The 27,209-nt window shown below is 42.4% G+C and overlaps 1 protein-coding gene and 1 non-coding gene across 3 annotated transcripts in view; one reads left to right on the top strand and one right to left on the bottom strand.

Annotated features, from left to right (window-relative positions):
• The window catches only part of Nbr1 (NBR1 autophagy cargo receptor), a 40,782-nt gene that overhangs the window by 7,986 nt on the left and 5,587 nt on the right, over positions 1-27,209 (bottom strand). Inside the window, exons 2-19 of one of the 2 annotated variants that reach the window (XM_070027791.1) lie at positions 25,505-25,614; positions 22,098-22,160; positions 20,093-20,111; positions 18,748-18,770; positions 16,532-16,726; positions 16,142-16,219; positions 14,213-14,427; positions 13,072-13,239; positions 10,837-11,046; positions 8,959-9,118; positions 8,188-8,478; positions 6,090-6,230; positions 5,256-5,331; positions 4,639-4,749; positions 3,976-4,128; positions 3,800-3,871; positions 1,726-2,143; positions 819-910 (exon numbers count right to left, since the gene is read on the bottom strand). In XM_070027791.1, the coding sequence (XP_069883892.1) occupies positions 819-910; positions 1,726-2,143; positions 3,800-3,871; positions 3,976-4,128; positions 4,639-4,749; positions 5,256-5,331; positions 6,090-6,230; positions 8,188-8,478; positions 8,959-9,118; positions 10,837-11,046; positions 13,072-13,239; positions 14,213-14,427; positions 16,142-16,219; positions 16,532-16,726; positions 18,748-18,770; positions 20,093-20,111; positions 22,098-22,160; positions 25,505-25,614 (2,595 nt within the window). The remainder of the gene's footprint in view (positions 1-818; positions 911-1,725; positions 2,144-3,799; positions 3,872-3,975; positions 4,129-4,638; positions 4,750-5,255; positions 5,332-6,089; positions 6,231-8,187; positions 8,479-8,958; positions 9,119-10,836; positions 11,047-13,071; positions 13,240-14,212; positions 14,428-16,141; positions 16,220-16,531; positions 16,727-18,747; positions 18,771-20,092; positions 20,112-22,097; positions 22,161-25,504; positions 25,615-27,209) is intronic. The other variant, XM_070027792.1, reaches the window with a different exon arrangement.
• Positions 13,287-13,350, top strand: Trnaa-ugc (transfer RNA alanine (anticodon UGC)). Its single transcript has one exon. It is a non-coding gene; the product is annotated as a tRNA-Ala (tRNA).

Raw genomic sequence — 27,209 nt, 5'->3', positions numbered from 1 at the left:
CTTCATCTGAAGAGCTCAGGGACAACACCTAGGCCCTACCACTGACAAAAAAATAAAAATAAAAATAAATTAATTCTGTGTTGAAGTGTCTCAGCAGTAGAGCAAGCATAGACTGAGATCAAACCCCAGTCCTGTCCTCCCCCTAAAAAAAGTTCTATAATACATGGATGTATTAGTTCTCAAATACTTTTAGATTCAGCTTTTTGGGGAATAGTGAGAAGTGGCTTTGTAGATCTACTCACAACTATACAGTGCTATCTTCCTAATTTTGCAGATAAGGCAACAGACCCAGGCATTATAAACCAACAGAGTGGCTGCATGGTCAGTCAGGGAAAGTGGAAGTGGAGCTGGAATCTAGACTGGCCAGGCTCCAAACCTATGTTAATTCCACCACAGCACAATACCTAACAACTCTGAGGTTTCAATAAATATTTAGAGAACAGAAATAAAGAATATGAAGTAATCCTAGCTACTCAAGAGGCTGAGACCTGAGGATCATGGTTCAAAACCAGCCCAGGCAGGAAAGTCCATGAGACCCTATCTCCAATTAACCAGTAGAAAACCAGAAGTGGCACTGCGGCCCAATGTGGTAGAGCACAAGCCCTGAGTGAAAAAGCTCAGGGACAGTATCCAGGCCCTGAGTTCAAGCCCCAAAACTGAAGGAAAAAAAAAAAAGTATAAGGGAGGAGCACAGAAAGAGGGAAAGGGCATGTTTTTAAAAAACTGCCAAGAATCATGAAGATGGAGAGCCTTTACTAAACCTAGTTTCCACTAGAAAGGAGCAGAGAGAAAAGAGATGAAGCTCAGCTTGTCATTACCTCCTCTGATCTGATCAGGGACTGAAGAAACTTCTGGTATGGTAACTGGTAAATCCACTCCCAGGGAACCATGTTGTACACAAGGAGGGCTCCTTTCAGAAAGACACAATATGGAAAGTAAGTTGAAAAACACCTATGGCAACAGTAGAGAAACAGTACATACAGCACGGCAGTGCCAAATTCTCTACAGAGGCTCCACATTTCCGATACAGATGACAGATGAAAAGATGACAGATCTGATACAGATGTGTGAATTAAGGGAATTTAACAAAACTACATTTTACTTCTGGCTTTTCTTTAGTCAAGCTAGAAAGACTGACTTCAGTGCACTCACTTTCCCCCTACATCAAGGGTGCTGACAAAGGGAAATGACTAGCTTCTTGGGAGAATGGTTTAAATTACAGTTGGGCTCTAGCAATTTTGTACTATTAGGAGAGAGCAAGACTCAGATAGATCCAGTAGAGAACTGAATAATAATTTCTATTTGGGTTGGCAATTTTTTTTTTGTTTTGTTTTTTTCCCTCATCATGGATTTAACTCCCTAATTATGCTTTTTTTTTTTTTTTTTGGTTAATATATGGATGAGGTGTTTTCTGTTTCTTTTGTCATGCTGGGGATGGAACCCAGGGCCTCATGCTTGCTAGGCAGGCTCTCTACCAGTGAGCCACATGCTTAATCCTCAAATAAAGTTATATCAGATAAATAAGGTTGACTAAAACAAAACTTTAAATCCAAAATCCACAAATACTGAGAAATACGACTTTTATTCATCTAAATTCAGACTTCACTATGGGAAATCATCTTTTCCCATACTGACAAAAAAGCAGGTTTTGAGATCAAGTCGGTTCCTCCCACTCTTTATTTCACCTCTGAAGAGCACCCCAGTTGAAGGGGGCGTGAATGGTACCTGGGCAGCAGTGGTGGATGCCCCACAACCTCTGGGATTAGGGGCATAGTTTCCAGAGTCTGTGAGGTCATGAGGATATCACTGATATTCTGCTCTTGTGGCTGGCTCTCCCCTTCAGGGAGTCTCTCCCCAGCCTCAGCCGGTTCCTGACCAGCCTCAACTCCAGGCTCGCCTTCAGCTCCTCTTTCGAGGCCAGGCTGCGAGAGTGCAGAGCTGTACATGGAATCCCCCAGGGGACGGCTGGTATCAAAGCACTCAGGCAGGATGATGATGTAATCTTCTGAAGACGAAGAAGACTGACTCTGAACTTCATCCTTGAGTTCCTCTTCTTCCTCCACAACAATTTCTTCCTCAGCAATATGGACAATCTCTTCTCTCTCATCTCCAAGTGGTCCCTCTTCAGGCAATGCAAATTTCACTAAAGGATGAAAGTAACCAATTTGAAGGTAGAAGTTATAAGCAGCCCCTAGTGCTATCCTTGTTTGGTGAAGCTTTCTGGATAATGAGCTAGTATTGTGAAAGCTAGAAGATGGGGAGAACCACAGGGAAGTACGGGCCATATTCTGTGTTTAAAGACTATGTAGAACTATGAATCTTAAAATCAGAAAGCCTATCCTTTTTCTAGTTCATATGATAATTAACATATAATGGTTAACATAACCAGGACAGAGCTTTTAGGGGTGGAGAACATCCAGTTCACAGACCACTTAAAGCTCTCAAAATCATTTGGTACATTATAGGACAGATAATGTATGCTTCTCAATAGCTGTAAATGGTCCATCTGCTTGTATTGATAATTTGATGTGTCCTGTGAATGATGTTATAACTATCTAAATGACCCTAGGCAGAAAAAGAGTCCTCTATCCCCAGAACTGGTAATACTAGCTAACAAAGCTATAAAAAGAAAATTCAGCCAGGCGCCAGTGGCTCACGCCTGTAATCCTAGCTACTCAGGAGGCTGAGATTTGAGGATCTCGGTTCAAAGCCAGCTGGGCAGCAAAGTCTGTGAGACTCTTATTTCCAATAAACCACTAGAAAACCAGAAGTAGCGCTGTGGCTCAAGTGGTAGAGCGCTTGCCTTGAGCTGAAGAGCTCAAGGGACAGCGCCCAAGCCCAGAGTTCAAGCCCCACGACTGACCAAAAAAAAAAAAAAAGAAAAAAGAAAAAAAAATTCAGGTTGAGTACTCTAGGGCTGAAGGTCTACTTTCCTTCTCCTTACAAAAGTGATGTATAGGCAGAGAAAAGGTGTTCACAAATCCTATCAGAATAAAGACAATGAACAAATATTTAGGTGTTAAGTCCTTTCAGATCTTTTGGTTAGGCATTTGTACATATGTTTGAAAAAAAATATAGATGTACAGGCTGGGAATGTGGCTTAGTGGTACAATGCTTGCCTAGCATTCATGAAGCCCTGGGTTTGATTCCTCAGTACTGCATAAACAGAAAAAGCTGGAAGTGGCACTGTGGTTCAAGTGGTAGAGTGCTAGCTTTGAGCAAAAGAAAGGCATGGGACAGTGCCCAGGCTATGAGTTCAAGCCCCAGAACTAGCACAGAAAAAGAAAATTTAAAAATGTATATGTATATACTTTAAACTAAGACAAGTCATATTTAAAAGTATAGGTCAGGAAGCCAGGCACCTGTGGCTCATACCTGTAATCCTAGCTACTCAGGAGGCTGAGATCTGAGAACCACAGTACTAAGCCAGGCTGGGCAGGCAAGTCTGTGATGCTCTCATCTCTAATTAAGCACCAAAATCCCAGAAGTGGAGCTGTGGCTCAAGTGATAAAGTGCTAACTTTGAGCAAAAAAGCTCAAGGAGGGCTGGGAAGGTGGCTCAGTGGTAGAGTGCTTGCCTTGCATGCATGAGGCCCTGGGTCAATTCCTCAGCACCAAATAAGCAGAATAAGCTGGAAGTGGTGCTGTGGCTCAAGTGGTAGAGTGTTAGCCTTGGTCTTAAGAGCTGAGGGACAGTCCCTAGGCCCAGAGTTCAGGCCCCACGACTGGCCAAAAAAAAAAAAAAAGCAAACACTCAGCTGCCAGAAGGGGTCTCTGATGAGGAGCTCTGTCAAACTTACAGGAGGATTCCTTTCTGCAGAGTTCAGGCATAATTGTTTGCTGTTCCTCTGTGGAATGCTGGTTTAATTCTCCTGAGAAAGTTCAGAAATGAGTTTGAGTTCTAGTTAAACTGGTCACAAGGCATGCTCAAATTTGGTCAGAATTTCTACAAAGCTCATCCTGCAGGGACACTTACTCAGGGAAGACTTCTGTCTGCAAGGTGGATTGTGGTCTGGGGCAGCATCCAAGGTAAGGGATCGGATTACAGTCTCACAAACAAACTGGGTCCCACTAAGGTCTTCTTCTGCTTCCTCCACAGAAGCAGTGTTCTCAACCTTCTGGGTGGATACTGTAGAATTTGAAAGAGACATAAACCTGTCTTCACTTGGCATAGAGCTGAGAGCTTTCACCAGTTACTATCAACATGCTGAGACTACATCAAAAAACAGCTGCTCTCTGCGCCATGGGGGAGACTTCAAAAAAGATGCCACAGGACACCCATTTACATGCTGAGGTAAGGTTAGTAAGGAGTAAGTATAAAAATAGGGTGTGGTGCCGGGCGCTGGTGGCTCACGCCTGTAATCCTAGCTACTCAGGAGGCTGAGATCTGAGGATCGCGGTTCAAAGCCAACCCTGGCAAGAGAGACCGTGAGACTCCTATCTCCAATAAACCACCAGAAAACCGGAAGTGGCGCTGTAGCTCAAGTGGTAGAGCGCTCGCCTTGAGCTGAAGAGCTGAGGGACAGCGCCCAGGCCCAGAGTTCAAGCCCCACGACCGACAAAAAAAAAAAAAAAAAAAAAATAGGGTGTGGTATAAAAAGAAAGGATGCAAAAGCTTTACAACTGTTTAACCCCTTACCAGGAAGTGCTTTAAATCCCGCCCCTTCACTCTCTTCCTGTATCTGCCCCAAGCCTGGCTTCTCTATTAAAGGACTGTCATGTGGCAGAGGAGACATGCAGGGAGTCATATCTGGAGAATGAAGACAGGAGAACCATCAACTGAGAAAAAGCATCGCATCATTAATAATCAGTATCCAGAAGAAGCAGTTCATAAGTTTCTTGCCTCCTGTAGGGCTAAAATAAAAACCAGATATGCTCCCAAACCTGTACAAAGAATTTCTCCAGACTACCAGATATGCAACTAATCTCAGGACTATCAAACAATGCAAGAAGTATCAAAAAACAGTTAACTGGCCTAAAAGGTCATGGCCAAGACACAAAATCATGAAATGTAAAGGAACAAAGGGAGGAAAACAGAAGAAGGTGCCTGCCTTCTAGTAAGGAAGTCTTACACAACCTTGTATTGTTGCTTCTGAAAGGAGGAAAATGGACCATGATAAAGCTTTACTGTTCCACTGTGGTAGAAATCCTTGCCATTAACTTCCTCAGGCTAGAATAACAACTACCAGAGTCTAAACTTCAGTATCTTTACACATATTAATAGCATAAACAAGATGAGCCAAGTAACATTCTTACCCACAGGGGTGTTGTGGGGCACTCTTTCCAACTCTTGGACAATGTTTATATCCAACAATTCAAAGGAAAGCAGGTCCTGCAAAACAAAAACACAAGCCAGTGTCAGGCACTGGTTTCTCTTGCCTATAATCCTTGCAAAAGATTGAGATGTAGATGATCAAGGTCTGAAGCCATCTCCAAAATAACTAGCAAAAAGCTAGGCTAGAGGTGTAGCTCAGGTGCTAGAATGCCAGCCAAGCAAAGTAAAAATCTGAGCTCAAACTGATATCAAGGAAAAGAGACAAAGAAAAAAGAAAAAAAAAAAAAAAAAAAAAAGGAAAAGCAAACACACAAACCCTCCTCTGGTGTGTTGGTACATTCCTGTAATCCCAGGTAGAGGTAGGAGGATCATGGTCTGAGGCCTAGCCCAAGCAATGTTAGCATAAGACCCTGTTGGAAAAGCAAACTAAAGCAAGAAGAACTGGAAGCATGGCTTATGAGGTACAGTCCTGCAAGCATATAGTCCTCAGTTCAAATTCTAGTCTCACAGAGAAGGTGGGGGGATGGTGGGGGAAACACAGTTGATGTAAAGGTGAAGGAAATAGGCTAAAAAGAAGAGGAAGCAACTAAACAGAAGATGTGGGTAAATAGAAGACTAAGTTCCCAATTCAGGTGAAACAACTCAGAAACTTGCTTCCTTGGGTGACTTCCTTTATGCATCTGACTGGATCAAGTGGGCTTATCTTTAACTTCTTGGTAACCACCTATGGCTATACCAACTTCTCTGCCACAGGTGACATTGCTTGTTAATGCTCTCTCTCTGTCCCTTGCTCTTCAAAGTGCTGAATGTCCTACCTGGGCGGTCAGGAGGTCTACGGATGGGATGTAGAGCTCTCTCTCACTGGCAACACTCTTTGTCTTTGATGTGCTGCTGGTTCCTGTTCCTTCTGACTGCAGAGTCACTTCATTTTCTTCTTTGTCTAGAGGAAACGTTTCCTATAGAGACAAACAATTGAAATATATGTTAGGGCCTCAACAGAATTGCAGCACTATTTCTGACAATGCCTCCCCAAACGCTGCTGAACCTCTTCGCCTTTGTCTGATATCATTTTAGAGGTCACATACTACCTTTTCACCCAGTTTATTTTTATTTATTTTTTGCTTATGTGGTACTGAGGAATCGAACCCAGGGCCTCATGCAAGGCAAGCACTCTACCACTGAGCCACCTACCCAGGCCTCACCCAGTTTACTTTAATGACTACACTTTACACAACTGTAAGAGCCCAAATCAGGCATGAACTTTGAATAAGTCTCATTTAAGAGTAAACAGTCTGCCCCACTTATAGGGATATTGTATACAAGAAACGTGTGCATCAAATAACAAGCGAGGCAAACCTTCATTAGTATATAGGGAACACATGGGGACATTCAGGAGGGGACAAATGTTAAAGAACACAGTTATTAGTTGGCAGTTCCACAGTCCAGACCAGGTGGACCAAGTAGCCCTTCCTTCCCTTATGCAGTCAAGAACTGAGCAAGCACCAATACAAAAAGTTGGCAAAGTGCTTAAAAGAACTGCCTAGCCGGGTGCCGGTGGCTCACGCCTGTGATCCTAGCTACTCAGGAGGCTGAGATCTGAGAATCACGGTTCAGAGCCAGCCTGAGCAGCAAAGTCTGTGAGACTCTTATCTCCAATAAATGACTTGAAAACCAGAAGTGGTGCTGTGGCTCAAGTGGTAGAGCGCTTGCCTTGAGCTGAAGAGTGCAGGGATAGTGCCCAAGCCCAGAGTTCAAGCCCCACGACCAAAAAAAAAAAAAAAAGAACTGCCTGCATTAAGGACAATAAAAGCCCGGAGGACAAGACCAATATCAGCCCATAAATGTGTTGGCAAAGGTCGAGAAACTTATTGCCATGTGTCCTGCAGGAGTGTAAGGTTTGGCTGCCAGGGTCATGGCACTACTGGAAAATTTGGCAGTACCTTTTTTTTTTTTTTGGGTCGGTCGTGGGACTTGAACTCTGGGCCTGGGCGCTGTCCCTCAGCTCTTCAGCTCAAGGCGAGCGCTCTACCACTTGAGCTACAGCGCCACTTCCGGTTTTCTGGTGGTTTATTGGAGATAGGAGTCTCAACGGTCTCTCCTGCCCGGGCTGGCTTTGAACCGCGATCCTCAGATCTCAGCCTCCTGAGTAGCTAGGATTACAGGCGTGAGCCACCAGCGCCCGGCTAAATATTCCCACTATATATATATATATATATATTTTTTTTTTGGTCCGGTCGTGGGGCCTGAACTCTGGGCCTGGGCGCTGTCCCTCAGCTCTTCAGCTCAAGGCTAGCGCTCTACCACTTGAGCCACAGCGCCACTTCTGGCTTTTTTCTTTTTGCTATGTGGTGCTGAGGAATCGAACCCAGGGCCTCATGCATGCAAGGCAAGCGCTCTACCACTGAGCCACCTTCCCAGCCCCTTGGCAGTACTTTTAGGATAGGGCTTTGTGGGAAATCTTTAGGTCATGGGGTCATGCCTTGGAAGGAGACCCCAGCCTCTTCTTTCTGCATTTGCTTCCTGGTCAGGAAGGTAAACAATAGTGCTCTGTCACATGCTCCCCACTGGTGCAGCTGGGTATTTCCACTGCAGGCTTAAAAAACTATGGATTTGCCCAATCATGGACTGGAACTTCTAAAGCTAACAAACCTTTACCTTTTGTAAGTTGTCCCAGGTATTTTTGTATGTGATAGAAAGTGACAAACACTATCAAGATTTCTGGAAGAACAACCAGCTATAAACAAGGGGTCTTTTAGTTTTAGACAGTCTCACTATGTAACCCAGACTCCCTTGAACCAAAGATCCCCCTGCCTCAGCCTCCCAAGTGCTGGAACTATAAGCATATAGCAACACCACTATCTTTAACTCTTGAAGAAATAACTGTATATTAGGCCAGAGTCTGTCAACGCTCACCTCTTGCTGGCAGGTGACATCACCAGTTTTGCTTGTGCTAATCATGCCCCTTTCAATGTTATCAGAGTTCTCCGAGGAAGGAAAAGGATCTACTATGATATTGCACCAGACCCGAGGGCCAAACTGTTGGCCTTTATGAGAAAGACGCCAATGGGAAGTATATGTTCCCTCTAAGGTTGGGGCGATGAACTCCACAGACACAATGCCCACATGGCCAGCCTTCAAACTGGGAACCAAAACATCCTTCTTTTCTGTAGATGCCAAAGTCAAGTTTCCCCACATGAATTTGAGCTGAAAAGAATAACAACCAGAAGAAATTTTGTTAACTGTATACTCTAGCTCTTAAATCACTTTTATTAAAAAGTCTCATGCTCTCACTTGGATTTTTTGTGCATTTGGCTGGCACTCTACCACTTGAACCATGCCTCCAGTTCCAGCTTCTTGCTGGAACTCTCTCCATAGAGGGTCTTGAGGATTTGTTTGAACCAAACCTCGGTTCTCATATCTCAGCCTCCCAAGGAGCTTATATCTATATATATATATATATTTTTTGGTCAGTCATGGGGCTTGAACTCTGGGCGTAGGCACTGTCCCTGAGTTCTTCAGCTCAAGGCAAGCATCTACCACTTGAGCCACAAAGCCACTTAACAGTTTTTTAGTGGTTAACTGGAGATAAGAGTCTCAAGGACTTTGCTGCCCAGCCAGGATTACAGGCATGAGCCACCAGCGCCTGGCATCAGTTTGTCTTCACAGTTTGTGGGAAAAAAATACCTTGGTATCTGCACTCCACTTTATATTTCCTGTGTTTTTCATTCTCCAGTGTTTGATAAACTTAGTTCCTGGTTGAAGGTGAGTCCCATCAGGCAAGTTCTCATCCACAAATGCAGCACTGAGCGTTGGCATAACTGGAGCACAGGGCTGCAAAGGGAGCCTGAATAGAAATTCAGATGCTTAGTTATTTGCTGTTGGGAGGGATGTGATGGTTTCTGAATATTCCTACTGTGACTTTTTTAGAGGCTGACTTATGACTTTCAGGTATGTACTAATGAATTTGCAAAAAAAGAAGGGAGAAAAAAAGTATCCTACCAGTTATGCTCTTAGCTCATAAAACAAAAGTGTTTTGGGAATATATAAGTCCTGAGTTAAAAAGCTAGATATAATGAAAGTGTCCATGAATACAACTAGAGATTAAGTTCCATAAATATAACTCTTCCTGGGGGTCAGTTGCTCATGCCTGTAATGGTAGCTACTCAGGACGTTAAGATCTGAGGACCACAGCTGAAAGCCAGACTGGACAATTAAGTCCATGAGACTTTTTTTTTTTTTGGTCAGTTGTTGGGCTTGAACTCTAGGCCTGAGTGCTGTCCCTCAGCTCTTCAGCCCAAGGCTAGCACTCTACCACTTGAGCCACAGTTCCACTTCCGGATTTCTGAGTGGTTTATTAGAGATAAGAATCTCACAGTATTTCCTGCCCTGGCTAGCTTAGAACCGAAATCTTCAGATCTAAGCCTCCAGAGTAGTTAGGATTACAGGTGTGAGCCACCAGCCCAGCCATGAGATTCTTATCTCCGAGTACCAAAAAAGAAGGGACTGGGAAGGTGGCTCAGCGAGTGCTTGCCTCACATGCATGAGGCCCTGAGTTCGATTCCTCAGCACCACATAAGCAGAAAAAGCAGGAAGTGGCACTGTGGCTCAAGTGGTAGAGCGCTAGCTTTGAGCTGAATTGTTCAGGGACAGTGCCCAGGCACAAAGTTCAAGCCCCATGACCAACAACAACAAAAAAGTGCCAAAAGTAGAGCTGTGGTTCAAGTGGTAGAGAGCTAACCTCAAGCACAAAAGCTTAGGGACAATGCCCAGGCTCAGGTTCAAGCTTTAGAACTAATACACAAAAAACAAAAACTTCAGTACAAAATATGTAACTCTTATTTGCAACTGTTGCTTCAAATTCACTTTCTCTAAAATAAGAGTGAGCCTTGTTTCATTTTTTTTTCTTTTCCTTTTTGGTACCAGCACAGGGGCTTACATTCAGGGCTTCATGCTCTTGCTTGGCTTTTTCATTCAAGGCTAGCACTCTACCACTTGAGCCACAGTTCTACTTCTAGCTTTTCAGTGGTTAATTGGAGATAAGAGTCTTATGTACAGATGGCTACAAACTGAGATCCTCAGATTGCACTTAAGTAGATAGAATAATAGGCATGAACTACCAGTATACAGCCCTTACTAGTTTTTTTTTTTTTTTGGGTCCGGTTGTGGGGCCTGAACTCTGGGCCTGGGCGCTGTTCCTCAGCTCTTCAGCTCAAGGCTAGCGCTCTTCCACTTGAGCCACAGCGCCACTTCTGGCTTTTTTCTTATGTGGTGCTAAGGAATCGAACCCAGGGCCTCAGGCATGCAAGGCAAGCACTCTACCACTGAGCCACCTTCCCAGCCCGCCCTTACTAGTTTTTATCTTTCTGAAGAAGACAACAAGGAAAATACCAAAAACTACTACCAAATCATCCTTTAATAAAGCTTAGATTAAAAAAAAAGTTTTAAAGATGTGGGTATTAGGAGCTGCCAAAGGACAAGAGAGAAGATGGCTGAAATTCCAGTTTTAGGGAGTGGAACATAAAGCCTTGGTTCCCTCCACCCCCTACCCAGCTCTGGGCTTACATCAGGGTATTAGACTGCAACAAGCTCTCAGGTCGGCCCAAAGGGGACTTAGGGCTTTGGAGTCCATGAATTGAATTCCACAGATGAATCTTCCTGTGGAGTTTTAGCTGCTTTTTAAGTTCTTTGACTTCAGCTTTCCGCTGTTTCTTCTCAGCTCGTAACCTTTGCTTTTCTGCTTTAAGAAAGTTCTTATCAACCTGTTTCTGGAGCCTGTGAGGTAATAATTGAATGTCTTAAAACCAAATAAAACCCAACCCAAATTTAACCCAAAACATCTGAACCCATTAAAAAATCCTGAAGGCATTCAATACAGAGATTCTCTGTCTGCTAAATTTCTGAGCTGATTGCTACATCAGAAACCAGACCTCAGGCCTTGGACATCCTTTCTTCCTTCCTTGCTTTTTTTTTTTTGTTGGCCGTTGGGCTTGAACTCCGGGCCTGGACATTCTCCCTCTACTCTTCAGCTCAAGGCTAATGCTCTATCACTTGAACCACAGCACCACTTCCAATTTTTTTCTGCTTATGTGGTGCTGAAGAATTGAACCCAGAGCCTCATGTATGCAAGGCAAACCCTCTACCACTGAGCCATCTTCCTAGACCCAATCCTGAAGTTTTTTAGATAGTTTCCATCAGTGTCAGCATTTAGTTTACTTGCTTAATAGCTTTCCTTCCCAGTGGAAAACTCTGTGACCACTGATAATAACTTCAAATCACTTGATAGACACAATGCAAGACAAGTGCCAGCAATCTGCAAAATAATCACACACTCTCATACATGTGGTATCACTGCTAGGATGCATCTGTTTGTAATACTGGAAGCAACAATTTATACACAACTTCAGAAAGCTGTGACACACACTTCTGGTTTCAGCGATACTCATGTAGCAGGTAAAAATAGGTAAAGCAGGTAAAGGGCTCCTCCTAGTCACAAAGACCTATAAACATCAAAACTTCTGATCCCAATCCCATCAACAGTTGAACATCTGTTCTGCAGTGGGGCTTGATCAAGGCCATTCATTCTTGCTTGATTTTTTTTTTTTTTTCAGATACAAAAGGATCTCTAAGAGCAAAAGCTTCTTCTTCTTCTTTTTTTTTTTTTTTTTGGCTCAAGGTTGACGTTCTACCACTCAATCTACACCTCTACCTTCAGCTTTCTTCTGGTGAACTGGTGATAACAAGCTCTTGGATTTATCTTCACAGGCTGGGCTTCAAACAGATCCTCTGATCTGTCTCCTGAGTGGCTAGGATTACAGGCATGAGCTACCAGGACGCAGCTGCTTAATCTCCCTTATAATTATCATTGCCACTTGATTAGATAGATAACTGCCTTCATTATTGCACATCAATTGAAAAGAAACAGAAATAATGAGTGGTAACTCATAATGTGATAACTAGATATCATCATCAGGGTTTTTGGTTCTGTTTTTAGCACTAAAATACTCTACCATTTGAGCCACAGTTCTACTTCTGGCCTTCGGTGGTTAAATGAGGAAGAGTCTCACAGACTTTCCTGCCTAGGCTGGCTTCAAACTGTGATCCTGAAAATTCAGCTTCCTGAGTAGCTAGGATTACAGGCATGAGCTACAGTTGCCTGGCTCTGTTACTTTTTTTTTTTTTGCCAGTTCTGGGGCTTGAATTCAGGGCCTGGGCATTGACCTTGAGCTTCTTTTGCTCAAGGCTAACACTCTACCACTTGAGCCACAGTGCCACTGGTTGTTTCTTTTTGGGGTACTGAGAAATCAAACACAGGGTTTCATGCATGCTAGGCAAGCACTCTACCACTAAGCCACATTCCCAGCCCCTCTGTTATTTTTTACTTTATTTATTTATTTATTTTTTGTTGGTTGTGGTGCTTGAATTCTGTCCCTGAGCTCTTCAGTTCAAGGCAGGTGTTCTACTACTTGAGCCATAGAGCCACTTCCCATTTTCTGGTGGTTAATTGGAGATAAGAGTCTCATGCTGGCTTTGAAGTGATTCTCAGATCTCGGTCTTTAGAGCAGCTAGGATTACAGGTGTGGGCCACCAGCACCCTGCCCCTCTGTTATTTTTGAAACAGAGTCTCATGTTATCTGGGAGGCCTCAAACTCTGTCTTCTTGCTTTAGTATCTGAAATGCTGAGATAACAGCTTAAGTCACTACTCCTGACCTTATAGGAGTTTTTTGATCTTCAGCATTTTGTGTCATCAGAACTAAGAAGACAATTAGAGAACAAGCACGCCGAGTATATGGTTTTACCTGACTTGTTCCAGAGCAGCAGGGAGACGAGGAGTAGAGTACTTTGAATGAGAAAATGATTCAGAAGAACTCACAATGGGTTTCCGTAACTTCAGCAGGATATGGTTAGTGTCATGGGCATATGGTCCTGCCTCACAATCTTCACAAATGTTGTAGGATGGGCACAGGCTGTGGTAAAGAATAGCATGATGAGAATGTCATAGTAGGGCTGGGATGATGGCTCAGTGGTAGAGCGCTTGCCTTGCATGCATGAGGCCCTGGGTTCGATCCCCAGCACCATATAAGCAAAAAGAAAAAAAGCTGGAAGTGGTGCTGTGGCTCAAGTGGTAGAACACTAGCCTTGAGCTGAAGAACTGAGGGACAGCGTCCAGGCCCAGAGTTCAAGCCCCACAACCAGACCCAAAAACAAAAAACAAAAAACAACAAAAAAAGAATATCATAGTAAGAAATACTTGAGGCAGTGAGGTTAAAGTCCACTACTGTATTTTCTCCATTACCAGCTAGATGGTAAACTATGCCTATCACCCAGTAAATCCAAATCTTGATAATCCTCATTAATAAAGTAAGGATAATGAAATTAATTTATCTTTTTTTTTGTGCGACAATCTATGGGGGGAAGCAAGAAATGAGAGCATTTGTAACAAAATTTAAACTGTCCTTAGTGATCTAATTTTGTCTTGGGAACACAGCTTTACTTGCTTCGGTTGATACAAATGTGTATGTAAACAGAGCAATCAGAATGGTATTCTTTTTTTGGGGGGGTCCAGTCGTGGGGCCTGAACTGTGGGCCTGGGCGCTGTCCCTCAGCTCTTCAGCTCATGGCTAGCGCTCTACCACTTGAGCCACAGCGCCACTTCCGGCTTTTTTCTTTTTGCTTATGTGGTGCTGAGGAATCGAACCCAGGGCCTCGAGCATGTAAGACAAGCGCTCTACCACTGAGCTACCTTCCCAGCCCCAGAATGGTATTCTTTAACCTATTAAAACACAGAGGTGAAGAACAGCTTGTGATTCCAACTCAGAGTTAAGACATCTAAGGTTCCAGAGACAGAAGACACCCAGTTTCCCTTTAACTATATAGAATTCTAAGAAGTCTCTCCCCTAAGGCTTACCAGTACCTGACTATTCCCAAATGACTGCTTACCTACACTGGTAGCGCACACCAACAATCCTTCTTTGGCAGTTGCTGCAAGCAATATACCAGCTGAACTGATTTTCTGGAAAAAACAGGGTTTCCTCTGAAACAGGCATTGAGCCTTCTGAGGTACAGGAACCCAATGGTGGGTTTTGGAGGACAAGCTTCTCATGTAATTTCTGTTCAAGCTTCTCAACTGTTTCTTTAACCACTTGCTCTCTGAACTAGAAAAGAGAGAAGATGCGGGGGGGGGGGGGGAGGGGGGATTTAGTTAACAATTCTGTGAAGATATCAACAGACTGGAAATCACACATCTATAAGAATAGCCGGGAGCCGGGCGCTGGTGGCTCACGCCTGTAATCCTAGCTACTCAGGAGGCTGAGATCTGAGGATCGCGGTTCAAAGCCAGCCCGGGCAGGAGAGACCGTGAGACTCCTATCTCCAATAAAACCACCAGAAAACCGGAAGTGGCGCTGTAGCTCAAGTGGTAGAGCGCTCGCCTTGAGCTGAAGAGCTAAGGGACAACGCCCAGGCCCAGAGTTCAAGCCCCACGACCGACAAAAAAAAAAAAAAAAAAAGAAAGAATAGCCGGGCGCTGGTGGCTCACGCCTGTAATCCTAGCTACTCAGGAGGCTGAGATCTGAGGATCGCGGTTCAAAGCCAGCCCGGGCAGGAAAGACCGTGAGACTCCTATCTCCAATAAACCACCAGAAAACCAGAAGTGGCGCTGTAGCTCAAGTGGTAGAGTGCTCGCCTTGAGCTGAAGAGCTGAGGGACAGCGCCCAGGCCCAGAGTTCAAGCCCCACGACCGACAAAAAAAAAAAAAAAAAAAAAAAAGAGTCTTAAGGACAGTGTCCAGGCCTGAATTCAAGCCACAGGATTGGAAAAAAAAAAAAAAAAGAATAATAAACAATTATATCTATTGAATGAATAAACACAAATATAACAAAAAGTCTATAATCTTCCATAGCTCACTTAGTTCAAAGAAAATACCATGTTGGGCATTGGTGGCTCATGCCTGTGATCCTAGCTACTCAAGAGGCTGAGATTTGAACATCATGGTTCAAAGTCAGCCTGGGCAGGAAAGTCCATGAGACTCTTATTTCCAATTAACCACCAGAAAACCAGAAGTGGTGCTGTGGCTTAAGGGGTAGAGTGCTTGCCTTGAGCTGAAGAACACAAGGACAGCACCCAAGCTAAGAGTTCAAGCCCCATGACTGGAAAAAAGAAAAGAAAAGAAAAGAAAAGACCAAGAAATCCTTTTGCTGAGTAGATTTCTTCTTTTTTGTGTGTGTGCCAGTACCAGGGTTTAAATTCAAGGACTTGGAATCTACCTCAGCTTTTTTTCTCAAGGCTGAGGCTCTACCTCTTGAGCAATACCTCCTGTCAGACATTTTACTATTTAACTAGAGTTAAGAGCCAGGTTCTGTTTAAAGCTTGCTCAGGCAAGAAAGTCCATGAGACTCATTTCCAAGTAACCACCAGAAGCTGGAAGTAGAGATGTGGCTTAAGTGGTAGAGCACTAACCTTGAGCACTAAAGCTCAGATAGATACAGAACTCAGGCCCTGAGTTCAAGCCCCAGGACTAATACAAAAAAATTTGAGGGCTGGGCACCTGTGGCTCATGCCTGTAATCCTAGCTACTCAGGAGGCTGAGATTTGAGGATCACAGTTTGAAGTTAGCCCAGGGAGGAAAGGCTGTGAGACTCCTACAACCGACTAAATACATACATACATACATCATATATACATACATACATACAAAGACAAAAGTTAGAGCTTTCTTAACCATATCTACTCTGAGTCTAGAATTATTAGCTATCATTCCTCATTCATCTGTAGCAGAGGTAACAACCATCTATATTCGACTTCCCATTTCTGCCACATTCCACTGGTGCCAACAATGCTACTAGAAGCCAAATCAGAGAGAATACTCACTGTTTCCAGATAGCTGGTGAACCAGTCTGGGGGTTTATCTTGAGGCTGGTTTCTGTCACAAGGAGCAAGTGGAAATGACTACAAGAAAACAGAATCCAAGATTCCTGGAAGTTATTTTTCTTATTTTTAACAATTTTTCTGAAATGTATCATTTTGAGATTTCTGTTGCCAAATTATATAAACATATGGTTTTAACAGTCACAGTGTGAAGGAACAGAAAAATAAAACAAAGTATGTATTCTACTATGCTGCTCTATCTCTAGAAATAAACCATAGCTACCTGTTTCAAAATATTATAGGAAGATGGTCACAGTAACTCCTAAATCTTTGGTGCATACTCAAATTTTCTATTAAGGACAATGAGACAAAAGGTTAGAGAACTGGACATACCTGTACTGTTGGCTCCTCTGGAGTCTTCATCTCTGATCCCAAAACTCTCACTAGTGAAGAATAATGTGCAAGTGGCTTCTTCCCTGGCCTGGCAACTGTCCGTTTTTCTGTAACAACTGGAGGTGGGGCTTCATCAACAATATGGTGCCCTTCATAGACTTGCATCTGCAGTTGGTTTCCCTGCTTAACTGCCATCTGAGAGCATATGTTACAAAACAAACACATACTGTGTGATTCTCCTTTCCAAATGGACTTTGAAAGCACAGAAATAGAAAAGTGCAGTGAATTATGCTATAATTTTTGCTTGCTATATTAAAAAATATAGGTAGAGTGTACCTAATGTGAAATCCTTCAAAATCAAATTACTGGAGGCACATGATGCAAAAATGGAAAATTCTACAGCTGGTCTTATAAGCCAAACTGCAACCAAAACAATGGTGTATTAAAAAAAAAACTGTAGAGGGTTGGGATGTAGCTCGAGGCAAAGAGCTTTCCTAGCAAGTGCAACATCTTAGGTCTGATTCCCAGTACCAAAAAAGACCAAAAAAAAAAACAAAACAAACCCCAAAAATTACATCTAGGCTATGTGTATAAGGTGTATATGAAACCCAAATTAATTTCAAATTTAGTCTTGGGTTCCATTCCCAAGATATATTGAGGTTGGCCATGGGGCTTGAACACAGGGCCTGGATGCTGTCCCTGAACTCTTTGGTCCAAGGCTAGTGTTCTACCTCTGAGTCACAGCACCACTTCCAGTTTTCTGGAGGATAATTGGAGATAAGAGTCTCATGGACATTCCTGCCTGGGCTGGCTTTAAAGCACAATCCTTAGATCTCAGCCTCCTGAGTAGGGAAGATTACAGGTATGAACCATCAGCACCCAGCTGCTAAGATATCTTAGCTCTTCAGCTCAAGGCTAGTGCTCTATCACTTGAGCCACAGCACCACTTCCGGCCTTTTCTGCTTTTCTGGTGCTGTGGAATCAAACCCAGGGCCTCACGCATACGAGACAAGCACTCTACCACTGAGCCACCTTCCAAGCCCCCACTTCTGGCTTTTTTGAGTAGTTTATTGAAAATAAAGAGTCTCATGGACTTTCCTGCCTGGGCTGGCTTTGAACTGGGATCCTCAGATCTGAACCTTCTGAATAGCTAGGATAACAGGTGTGAGCCACTATCACCTGGCTTAAATTTAGTTGTTTTTTTTTTTGGGGGGGGGGGGTGGGGGGTCTGGTCGTGGGGCCTGAACTCTGGGCCTGGGCACACTGTGCCTCAGCTCTGCAGCTCAAGGCTAGCACTCTACCACTTGAGCCACAGCACCACTTCCAGCTTTTTTTTTTTTTTTTTTCTTCTGCTTATGTGGTGCTGAGGAAGGGAATCCAGGGCTTCAAGCATGCAAGGCAAGCGCTCTACCACTGAGCCACCTTCCCAGCCCAAATTTAGGTTTTTAGTGTAGCAAGTTTTAGGTGAGATTTTGCATTAACTGTGTTAATATTTCTCTGTTTTGAGACAGGTTTTCCCTGTGCTGCCCATTTTGGCCTCAAATGGAGATCCTCCCACATTAGCCTTCCAATTAGCCTTAGTTTTTTTAGAGATGAAGTCCAGCAAACTTTTCTGCCTAGGCTGGCATCAAATTGTATCTTCCAGATCTCAGCCTCATGCAGTTAGGATTACATGCATGACCTACCAGTACTTGGCTAGAAGAATGAAAAGAATCTCCCCATCCCTTTCCCCCACCAGTCGTAAGGGTATGAACTTAGGGGCCTGGGCACTCTCCCTGAGCATTTTGCTCAAGGCTAGTGCTCAACCACTGAGCCACAGTGCTACCACCAGTTTTCTTGTGGTTAATTTGAGATAAGAGTGTTCAGACTTTCTTGCCTGGGCTGGCTTTGAACTGCAATCATCAGATCTTAGCCTCCTGAGTAGCTAGTAGTACAGGTATGAGCCATGGACACCTGGCTTAGAAGAATCTTTTGCTGAGTGATATGCTCAACTTATTGCAGAGTTTCCCTAATTTCTAAAAAAGTTCAAGTTTTAATCAAGGAATTTTAAAACATTTATTTATATTTTTTTGCCAAGTCCTAGTTCTTGAACTCTGGGCCTTGGTGCTGTCCCCAAGCTCCTATTGCTCAAGGCTAGTGCTCTTCCACTTGAGTCACAGCACCACTCCCAAGGAATATTTTTAAATTAGTTGAAAATAAGATGAAATAAGAATTACCTTAAGTGCTTCTTCATATTCTCCTAAAAGGGCAAAAAGATACACAGTAACATTTCTTCATGAGTCATAAGCATTCTAGCAAATAAAAATCGTAATTCTACAGGTAGTTTGGTTTCTAGACAGTATCTTGCTCTGTAACTAGCTTCAAATTTACAGCTCCCAAGTCCTTGGCTTACAGGCTTACATCACTATGCCTGGTTAATCCTACACTTTTAACGTACAGCACGAGAACAATAGCTAATAATAGTGTGTAGTCCTCAGGATTTTTGCTAATGGAGTAGATTATAGCTGCCCTTGCCTTGGGGACAGAGGTAGAGTGGAGGGATGGATAACCAGGTGAGATGCTACATACTTTAATTTATTCCACTACAGGAACTATTGTACTATCTTTATATATGTGCAAGCACTTTTTTCTTTTTTGTTGCCAGGCCAATGCAAGATTTCTTATACCTTAAATGTATACACTAAAATTTATTTAAAAAAGAAATATAGCCAAGCTTGATTTAATTCTTAGTTCACAATCATTATATATGAGTAACTACTACCTTTTTGCTGACAAACTCCCTACTCAGCCCACTGCAGATCACTTCTCCCTCCTTAAGTCTCTTTTCTACTCTAGTCTTTTAGTTACAAAACCAAACCCAGATCCTTCACAGTAGGATTCAAGGCAGTTCATGGCTTTTTTTTTTTACATTAAAAAAATTTTTTTTTCAGTCATGGGCTTAAACCCAGGGTCTGGCATTGTCCCTAAGGTCTTTTTGCTTAAGGCTAGTGCTCCACCACATTCAGCTATAGTTCCATTTCCAGGTTTTGAGTGGTTAATTGGAAATAAAAGTCTCACTTGGACTTTTCTGCATGGCTGGTTTCCAACAATTCTCAGATCTCAGCCTCCTGAGTAGCTAGGATTACAGGTATGAGCCACCAGAGCCCTGCTCATGGATTGTAGTATGTTATTAGCACTATATTATTTCAGTTGGTTATTGTTGGGGGCCAGCTTGGGAAATAATCTTCAAATATAACATGGTTCCTGTGGAAAAATGTATTCAAAGCTCTGAAAAAACAATCAACAGGTAAACTTTGGGAACATGAAGTTTAAAAGTTGTAAGATGATATTAACACATATGCCTAGTCAGAGACAAATGCAATACCAAGGGAAAAAATTATGTGACAAACTGGGAGGCATAGAGAATCTGCACCTTAAATACAAGAGAACCTCCATTAAAGCTGTCCTTATAATACACAAAAGCATCATCCTATATATAAAAAATAACATGTATAAATGGAAATGCCTCAGTGAGCAGAGAAAATTTTATATAAAGCTAAATAGATTCTGTCAGGGACTCACCTTGACTGTTGATGGATACCTATAAAGAGAAAAAAGCAACTGTGAATTACAAGCACCTATCATTTTAGCATTTGTTAACAAGACAAGTCTCATATGATAATCTCAAGGTAGGGGTTCAACGTTTCCAGTACCACTTGCTAAGAATTATTTTCTTTCTTTCTTTCTTTTTCTCTTTCTTTCCTTCCTTCTTTTTTTTCTTTTCCCTCTCTCTCTCTCTCTCTCTCTCTCTCTCTCTCTCTGTCACCCCTCTTCCCTTCCTCTCCCCTCCCCGTCATGGGACTTGAACTCTGGCCCTGGGCACTGTCCCTCAGCTCTTCAGCTCAAGGTGAGAGCTCTTCCATTTGAGCCACAGTGCTACTTCTGATTTTCTGGAAGTTTATTGGAGATAAGAATCTCATGGACTTTCCTGTCTGGGCTGGCTTTGAACGGAAATCCTCAGATCTCAGCCTCCTTAGTAGCTAGGATTACAGGCCTGACCCACCAGCTCCTGGCTTTATTTATTTATTTATTTATTTATTTATTGTTGGTCGTGGGGCTTGAACTCTGGGCCTGGGCGTTGTCCCTCAGCTCTTTAGCTCAAGGTGAGCGCTTACTCTACCACTTGAGCTACAGCGCCACTTCCGGTTTTCTAGTGGTTTATTAGAGATAGGAGTTTCATGGTCTTTTCCTGTCCTGCTTGCTTTGAAGCATGATCCTCAGATCTCAGCCTCTTGAGTAGCTAGGATTACAGGTGTGAACCACTGGCACCCGGCTTTTTATTTAGTGCTAGTCCACATGCTTGACTCAGGACCTGGGCACTGTCCAGTCCATGATCTTTTTGCTCAAGGCTAGCATTCTATCACTTGAAACACAGCTTTTTTTCTTTTTTTTTTTTTTGTCGGTTGTGGGGCTTGAACTCTGGGCCTGGGCGCTGTCCTTCAGCTCTTCAGCTCAAGGTGAGCGCTCTACCACTTGAGCTACAGCGCCACTTCCGGTTTTCTGGTGGTTTATTTGAGATAGGAGTCTCACGGTCTCTCCTGCCCGGGCTGGCTTTGAACCGGGATCCTCAGATCTCAGCCTCCTGAGTAGCTAGGATTACAGGCGTGAGCCACCAGTGCCCGGCTGAAACACAGCTTTTTGGTGGTTGAGATAAGAATCTCATGGACTTTCCTACCTGGGCTGGGTTTGAACTTTGATGCTCAGAATTCAGCCTCCTGAGTAGCTAAGAATATATATGTGAGCTACCAGTATCAGTATGAATAATTTTTATTGCTTACTCTTATTTTGGGTATATTAACAGGCAGCATAATATAATAAGGAACCTATTCACAGAGCCAGAGAATCAACTCAACTAATTCCAAGCTTCTGAGCCTTGATGTAAGCTATGCAAACTTTCGGTGCCTCAGTTCCCTCTTGGAAAAATAGAGAATGTACCTCAAATGTAGTATTAAGCTGGGCACTGGTGGCTCACGCCTGTACTCCTAGCTACTCAGGAGGATGAGATATAAGGACAACAGTTCAAAGCCAGCCTGGGCAGAAAAGTGTGTGAGACTTATCTTCAATTAATCACCAGAAAACTGGAGGTGGTGCTGTGGCTCAAATGGTAGAGTGCTTACTTTAGCTGAAGAGCTGAGGGACAGCACCTAGGCCCAGAGTTCAAGCCTCAGGACCGACAAAAAATAGAAACAAAGAACCCACCACCATAATATTGTTGTTAGTTTGACACACTAAAACCAATACATAGAGAGTAGCCGTTATTTTTTTATTATTATAAATGACAGCTTTTGTTCTATCTGAACTTAAAATCATCATATAATTTTAACTTCTCTCAGATATTCTTCATACTGCTTCTCTATTTCTCACCTCTACCTTAGATGCTACCAGTCTTCTAGAACATGCAATTATCAAATATGTTAAACCACTGCATAAATTAGATAAATGCTATTCTGAATTTCTCAAACTCCATATCACTCTAGAGAAATAAGATTCTGAGTACCCAGTAATGGGGACTATAATATACTTTTACCTCTTCATTTTCCTCATCCAAGTATTTTATTTGAATAGTGTTCAGATCAAATGAAACTTTTACCTGCAAATGAAAAGAAAGGAAAAAGTGGGTGTTTTTCACTATATAAAATAAGCACTTTGTCTTTTTTCTTCTTGCTGTTGGTGGGCCGGAAATTGAACCTAGGGTCTCATGTATGCTGGGTTAGTACCTAGCTATCAGCAGTATACACCCTAGTCAAAATATTTTAATGGAAAAAATCACCACAAAAGTTTAAAAAGACAATCAATAGACTAGGAAAAATAATTTCAACTTGTAACAGATAAAAGGTTAATATCTCCAACACAGAATCAGCAAAATTTTTAGAAAGATTAACAGCTCAGGTAAAATGACAAAAATGTACAGAAAATTCAGAGAAGAGGAAATCAAGAGTGTCTATGAACAGATGTTCAAATTTACTTGTAGCCAGATAATACAAATTAAAGCAGTAAGATGCTATATCATTATAATAGTACCTTTAAAAGAAAAAAAAACTGTACCATCCACTTTTGGCAAACCATTCAGGCACAGCATTGACTTCTATTTCTTTAAATTGATGTAACTATTTTGCAAAGCATCTGGCAATACCTGTGAAAACTTAAACCATCTGGCTTGTGATCAGTGGATAGTTTAGAGAATAACACATAAATTATTAGTAAAAAGAGATACTTTTGGCAGTTTATATTCTATAATGGTAAAAAGAAAATAAAGCCAGGCACCACTGGTTCATGCCTGTAATCCTAATATCCTTGCTAGCTACTCGTGAGATTGAGATCTGAGGATCACAGTTCAAAGCCAGCCTGGGCAGGAAGGTCCATGAGATTGTTACCTCCAATTAACCAAAAAAAGCTGGAAGTGGAGGTGTGGTTCAAGTGGTAGAACACTAGCCTGGAGAACAAAAGCTCAAGAATAGTACCAAGGCTCAGAGTCCAACCACCAGAATACACACACACACACACACACACACACACACACAGGCACAATCTTTCAAGAGATGGTTAGCTATATTTCAGTACAATACCATTTGTACTGTGGAATATAGCTAATGAAGAATGAACTCTGATCTTCAGTGATTGAGAATTGTGTCTATGATACACTGTTGGGTAAGAAAAGCAAGCTACAGAATGTTTATTGAATGATCTCTACATGAACATGGAAAATGTGGGCAAGTATGTACAATACTGTTAATACTGGTTCCCTAAAAGAATAGCAGATGTGAGAGAGAATGGAATGAGGAGCATTAACTTCTCTTTTATATGTTTGGATTTTTTTCACTTTTAATAATGGACATGTATTATTATTTTATGATTTAAATTTTATTTTATATTTGTTTACTTATTGATTGATTGATGGTCCTTTGGCTTGAACTCAGGGTTTGGGTGGTATCCCTGAGCTGCTGCTCTTTTTTTTTTGTCGGTCGTGGGGCTTGAACTCTGGGCCTGGGCGCTGTCCCTCAGCTCTTCAGCTCAAGGCGAGCGCTCTACCACTTGAGCTACAGCACCACTTCCGGTTTTCTGGTGGTTTATTGGAGATAGGAGTCTCACGGTCTCTCCTGCCCGCGCTGGCTTTGAACCGAGATCCTCAGATCTCAGCCTCCTGAGTAGCTAGGATTACAGGCGTGAGCCACCAGCGCCCGGCTGAGCTGCTGCTCTTTTATTTGTCAGTCATGAAGCTTGAACTCTGGGCCTGTATGCTGTCCTTCAGTTCTTCAGCTCAAGGCTAGCACTCTACCACTTGAGCCACAGTGCCACTTCCAGTTTTCTGAGTGGTTTACTGGAGATAAGAGTCTCATGGACTTTTCTGCCTGGGCTGCCTTTGAACCACAATCCTCAGATCTCAGCCTTCTGAGTAGTTAGGATTACAGGTGTGAGCCACTGGTGCCTGGCATTCCCAGAGCTTCTTTTTGCTCAAAGCTCTACCACTTGAGCCACAGTGCCACTTCCAGCCTTTTCTGAGTAGTTTAGTGGAGGTAAGAATCTCATGGACTTTCCTGCCCAGGCTGGCTCAACCTCCTAAGTAGCTAGGCTTACAGGTGCGAGAGGTGATTTAAATTTTATAGTAAAGTAAAAAGACAAGTTGTCAGTTCCTCATTTAACTACTAAAAAAGGAAAGAAGGAAAGATAATTGTTGGATTTTCATATTTTCTTTCTAGATAACCATTTGCTTGTTTTTTTGTTTGTTTGTTTGTTTGTTTTTGTTGGTTGTGGGGCCTGAACTCTGGGCCTGGGCACTGTCCCTCAGCTCTTCAGCTCAAGACTAGCACTCTACCACTTGAGCCACAGAGCCACTTCCGACTTTTTCTGTTTATGTGGTGCTGAGGAATCAAACCCTGAGCCTCATGCATTTCAAGGTGAGCACTCTACCACTGAGCCACCTTCCCAGCCCACCATTTGTTTAAGATATAGAGATACCTGTTGAAAGGCAGAGGACTAGATCAGATCACATTTAACATCTCTACACCATTTTCTTTTCTTTTCTTTTTTTAAGTAAGTTTTTTTATTGTGAAAATACAGTACAGAGGGGTTACAATTACATGAGCAAGATAATAAGTACATTTCTTATCAAGCGTTGTTGCCTCCTCCTTTGTTTTTTCCCTATCATCCCTGCCCTCCCATCTGCACAACTACACCTCCACCCCCAGCCACCACACATTTTCTTTTTCAGTTAACATCACAGATAATAACCAGGTAAAGGCAGGTTTTTAGCCAAAGGACTACATTAGATAAGTACACATGTGCAAGAAGTGAACCATTGACCACTACAAACCCAACAAAACCAGTGAGTACAAAGGGCAAATGAAAATGAAGAAAAGCATTAGCAAAGAAAGGAACTGATGGACTGCTGTCTAAGCATCTGTGGGAGTTTTTTTTTTTTTTTTTTTCTGGGCAATTCTGAAATCCCTAACCTCTCATCTGGCAATTTACAATTGATAGGCTCCTGCAAAACAAGTCATATTCCTGGCAGTTCACAAACAAAAGTAATTTATCTGTTTTCAAGCAAGAGAATATTCTCCTGAGGCTTAGTTGGAGTGAGGCCCTCAGCAATTCATTTCTCAGCTGTTTCTAAAATAAATAGGGTTTCTAAATCCTATCTCGCGTAATAATTTCTTTTTTTTTTTTTTTTTGTCGATTGTGGGACTTGAACTCTTGGCCTGGGTGTTGTCCCTGTGTTCTTCAGCTCAAGGAGAGCACTTTACCATTTGAGCCACAGCACCACTTCCTCATGTAATAATTTTACCTTCCCTTTCTGAGTTTCTCAAAAGGTACTTATTTGCTTGCATAAGGAGATATCTTCAATACAAATACTATGACAATAATACTGCTAAAAATCAGTGACCTTTGGAAAACACATCTGCACTTAAACCATTGAGAAATAAAACAAATACTTACCATAGCCTCAACATCAGCCCAAGTTGTATTTTCTGGATCCGAAACCAAAAAGCTTTGAGTTTCATTTTTGAAAGTCACATTTAGAGTAACCTGTAGTTCCATGCTTAGGGCTGGAGTTAAGAGGATAGGTAGAGGAGAAACAGAGAGGGGTAGGGTGGGGAGAAAACACATTAGAAAGATTCTATAAATTGAAGAAATAGTCACTCAACAGACATTGTAAAGATTTAAAATGGAAAAAAAAAAGATCTAAAATGGGGCTGGGATGTAGCTCAGTGGCAAAGCGCTTGCCTAGCAAGTGCAACGTCCTGGGTTCGATCCCCAATAACAAAAAAGAAAAGACAAAAAAAATACAGTTAAAAAAAAAAGATCTAAAATGGATGAGGCTTGGGAGATAGCAGCAAATGAGAAACAATTCTCTTTCAGAATTTGCAATGGTTTTTTCAGAATTTGTATATAGTTTAAAGCTCACCGTTAAATAGGAAACTTTTTTTTTTTTTTTCCTGGTCCTGGGAGCTGTCCCTGAGCTTTTTTGCTCAAGGCTAATGCTCTACCACTTGGACCACAGCTTCACTTCCAGCCTTTTAGGTAGTTAATAGAGATAAGAGTCTCAAGGATTATCCTGCGTGGGATGGCTTTGCACTGTGATCCTCACAAATGTGAGCCACTGGCACCTAGCTAAGAATTGTTTCTTCTAAGAAATAAAGATATTTGTGCTCAGTGTGCTATAAATATTTGTATTTAAACAAGCCACAACAACTGTTATTTAACTATTATTAAAGTTATCAGGATATTTTACACTAAAAATAACAGTTAAGCCAGGCAGTGTGGCATACACATGTAGTCTTAAGTATTCCAGAGAATGGGACAAGAAGATTGCTTAAGCCCCACCAGTTTAAAGTCAGCTGGACTGTGGGGGATGGGAGGGGATGGAAGCCTCGGCTGGGAAGGTGGCTCAGTGGTAGATTGCTTGCTTTGCATGCATGAGGCCTTGGGTTCGATTCCTCAGTACCACATAAGCAGAAAAAAGCCAGAAGTGGCGCTATGGCTCAAGTGGTAGAGAGCTAGCCTTAGCTGAAGAGCTGAGGGGCAGAACCCAGGCCCAGAGTTCAGACCGCACGATGGAAAAAAAAATAAGCAAATAAATAAAAATTTAAAAAAGTCAGCTGGAGTAACTTAGTAAATCTTGTAAAAAAAAAAAAAAAAAGCCAGGCACTGGTGAATCACACCTGTAAATCATAGCTACTCAGGAGGCTGAGATCTGAGGATCACTGTTTAAAGACAGTATCGGCAAGATAAGTCTGTGAGACTCATCTCCAATTAACCACCAGAAAACCAGAAGTGGTACTACGGCTCAAGTGATAGAGTGCTAGCCCTGAGCCAAAGAGTTCTGGGACGCATCCAGGCTCAGAGTTCAAGCCCCACCACCAATTAAAAAAAAAAAAGTAGTTTGCTAAGAGAATTTATATTGTGACCATACTTACAAAATCAATCAGCATTTTAAAATTTCTAAGGATTTTTTTTTTTTTTTGTCAGTCATGGGGCTTGAACTCTGGGCTTGGGCGTTTTCCCGGCACTCTTCAGCTCAAAGCAAGCACTCTACCGCATGAGCCACAGTGCCACTTCTGGTTTTCTAGTGGTTTATTGGAGCTAAGAATCTCACAAACTTTCCTGCCCAGGCTGGCTTTGAACCGAGGTCCTTAGATCT

Source organism: Dipodomys merriami, unplaced genomic scaffold (genome assembly GCF_024711535.1).
Source record: "Dipodomys merriami isolate MVZ:Mamm:240054 unplaced genomic scaffold, mDipMer1.0.p SCAF_19, whole genome shotgun sequence".
Lineage (NCBI taxonomy): Eukaryota > Metazoa > Chordata > Mammalia > Rodentia > Heteromyidae > Dipodomys > Dipodomys merriami.
The sequence above is the reverse complement of the archived record's forward strand: the minus strand, read 5'-3'. Positions and strand labels throughout refer to the sequence as shown.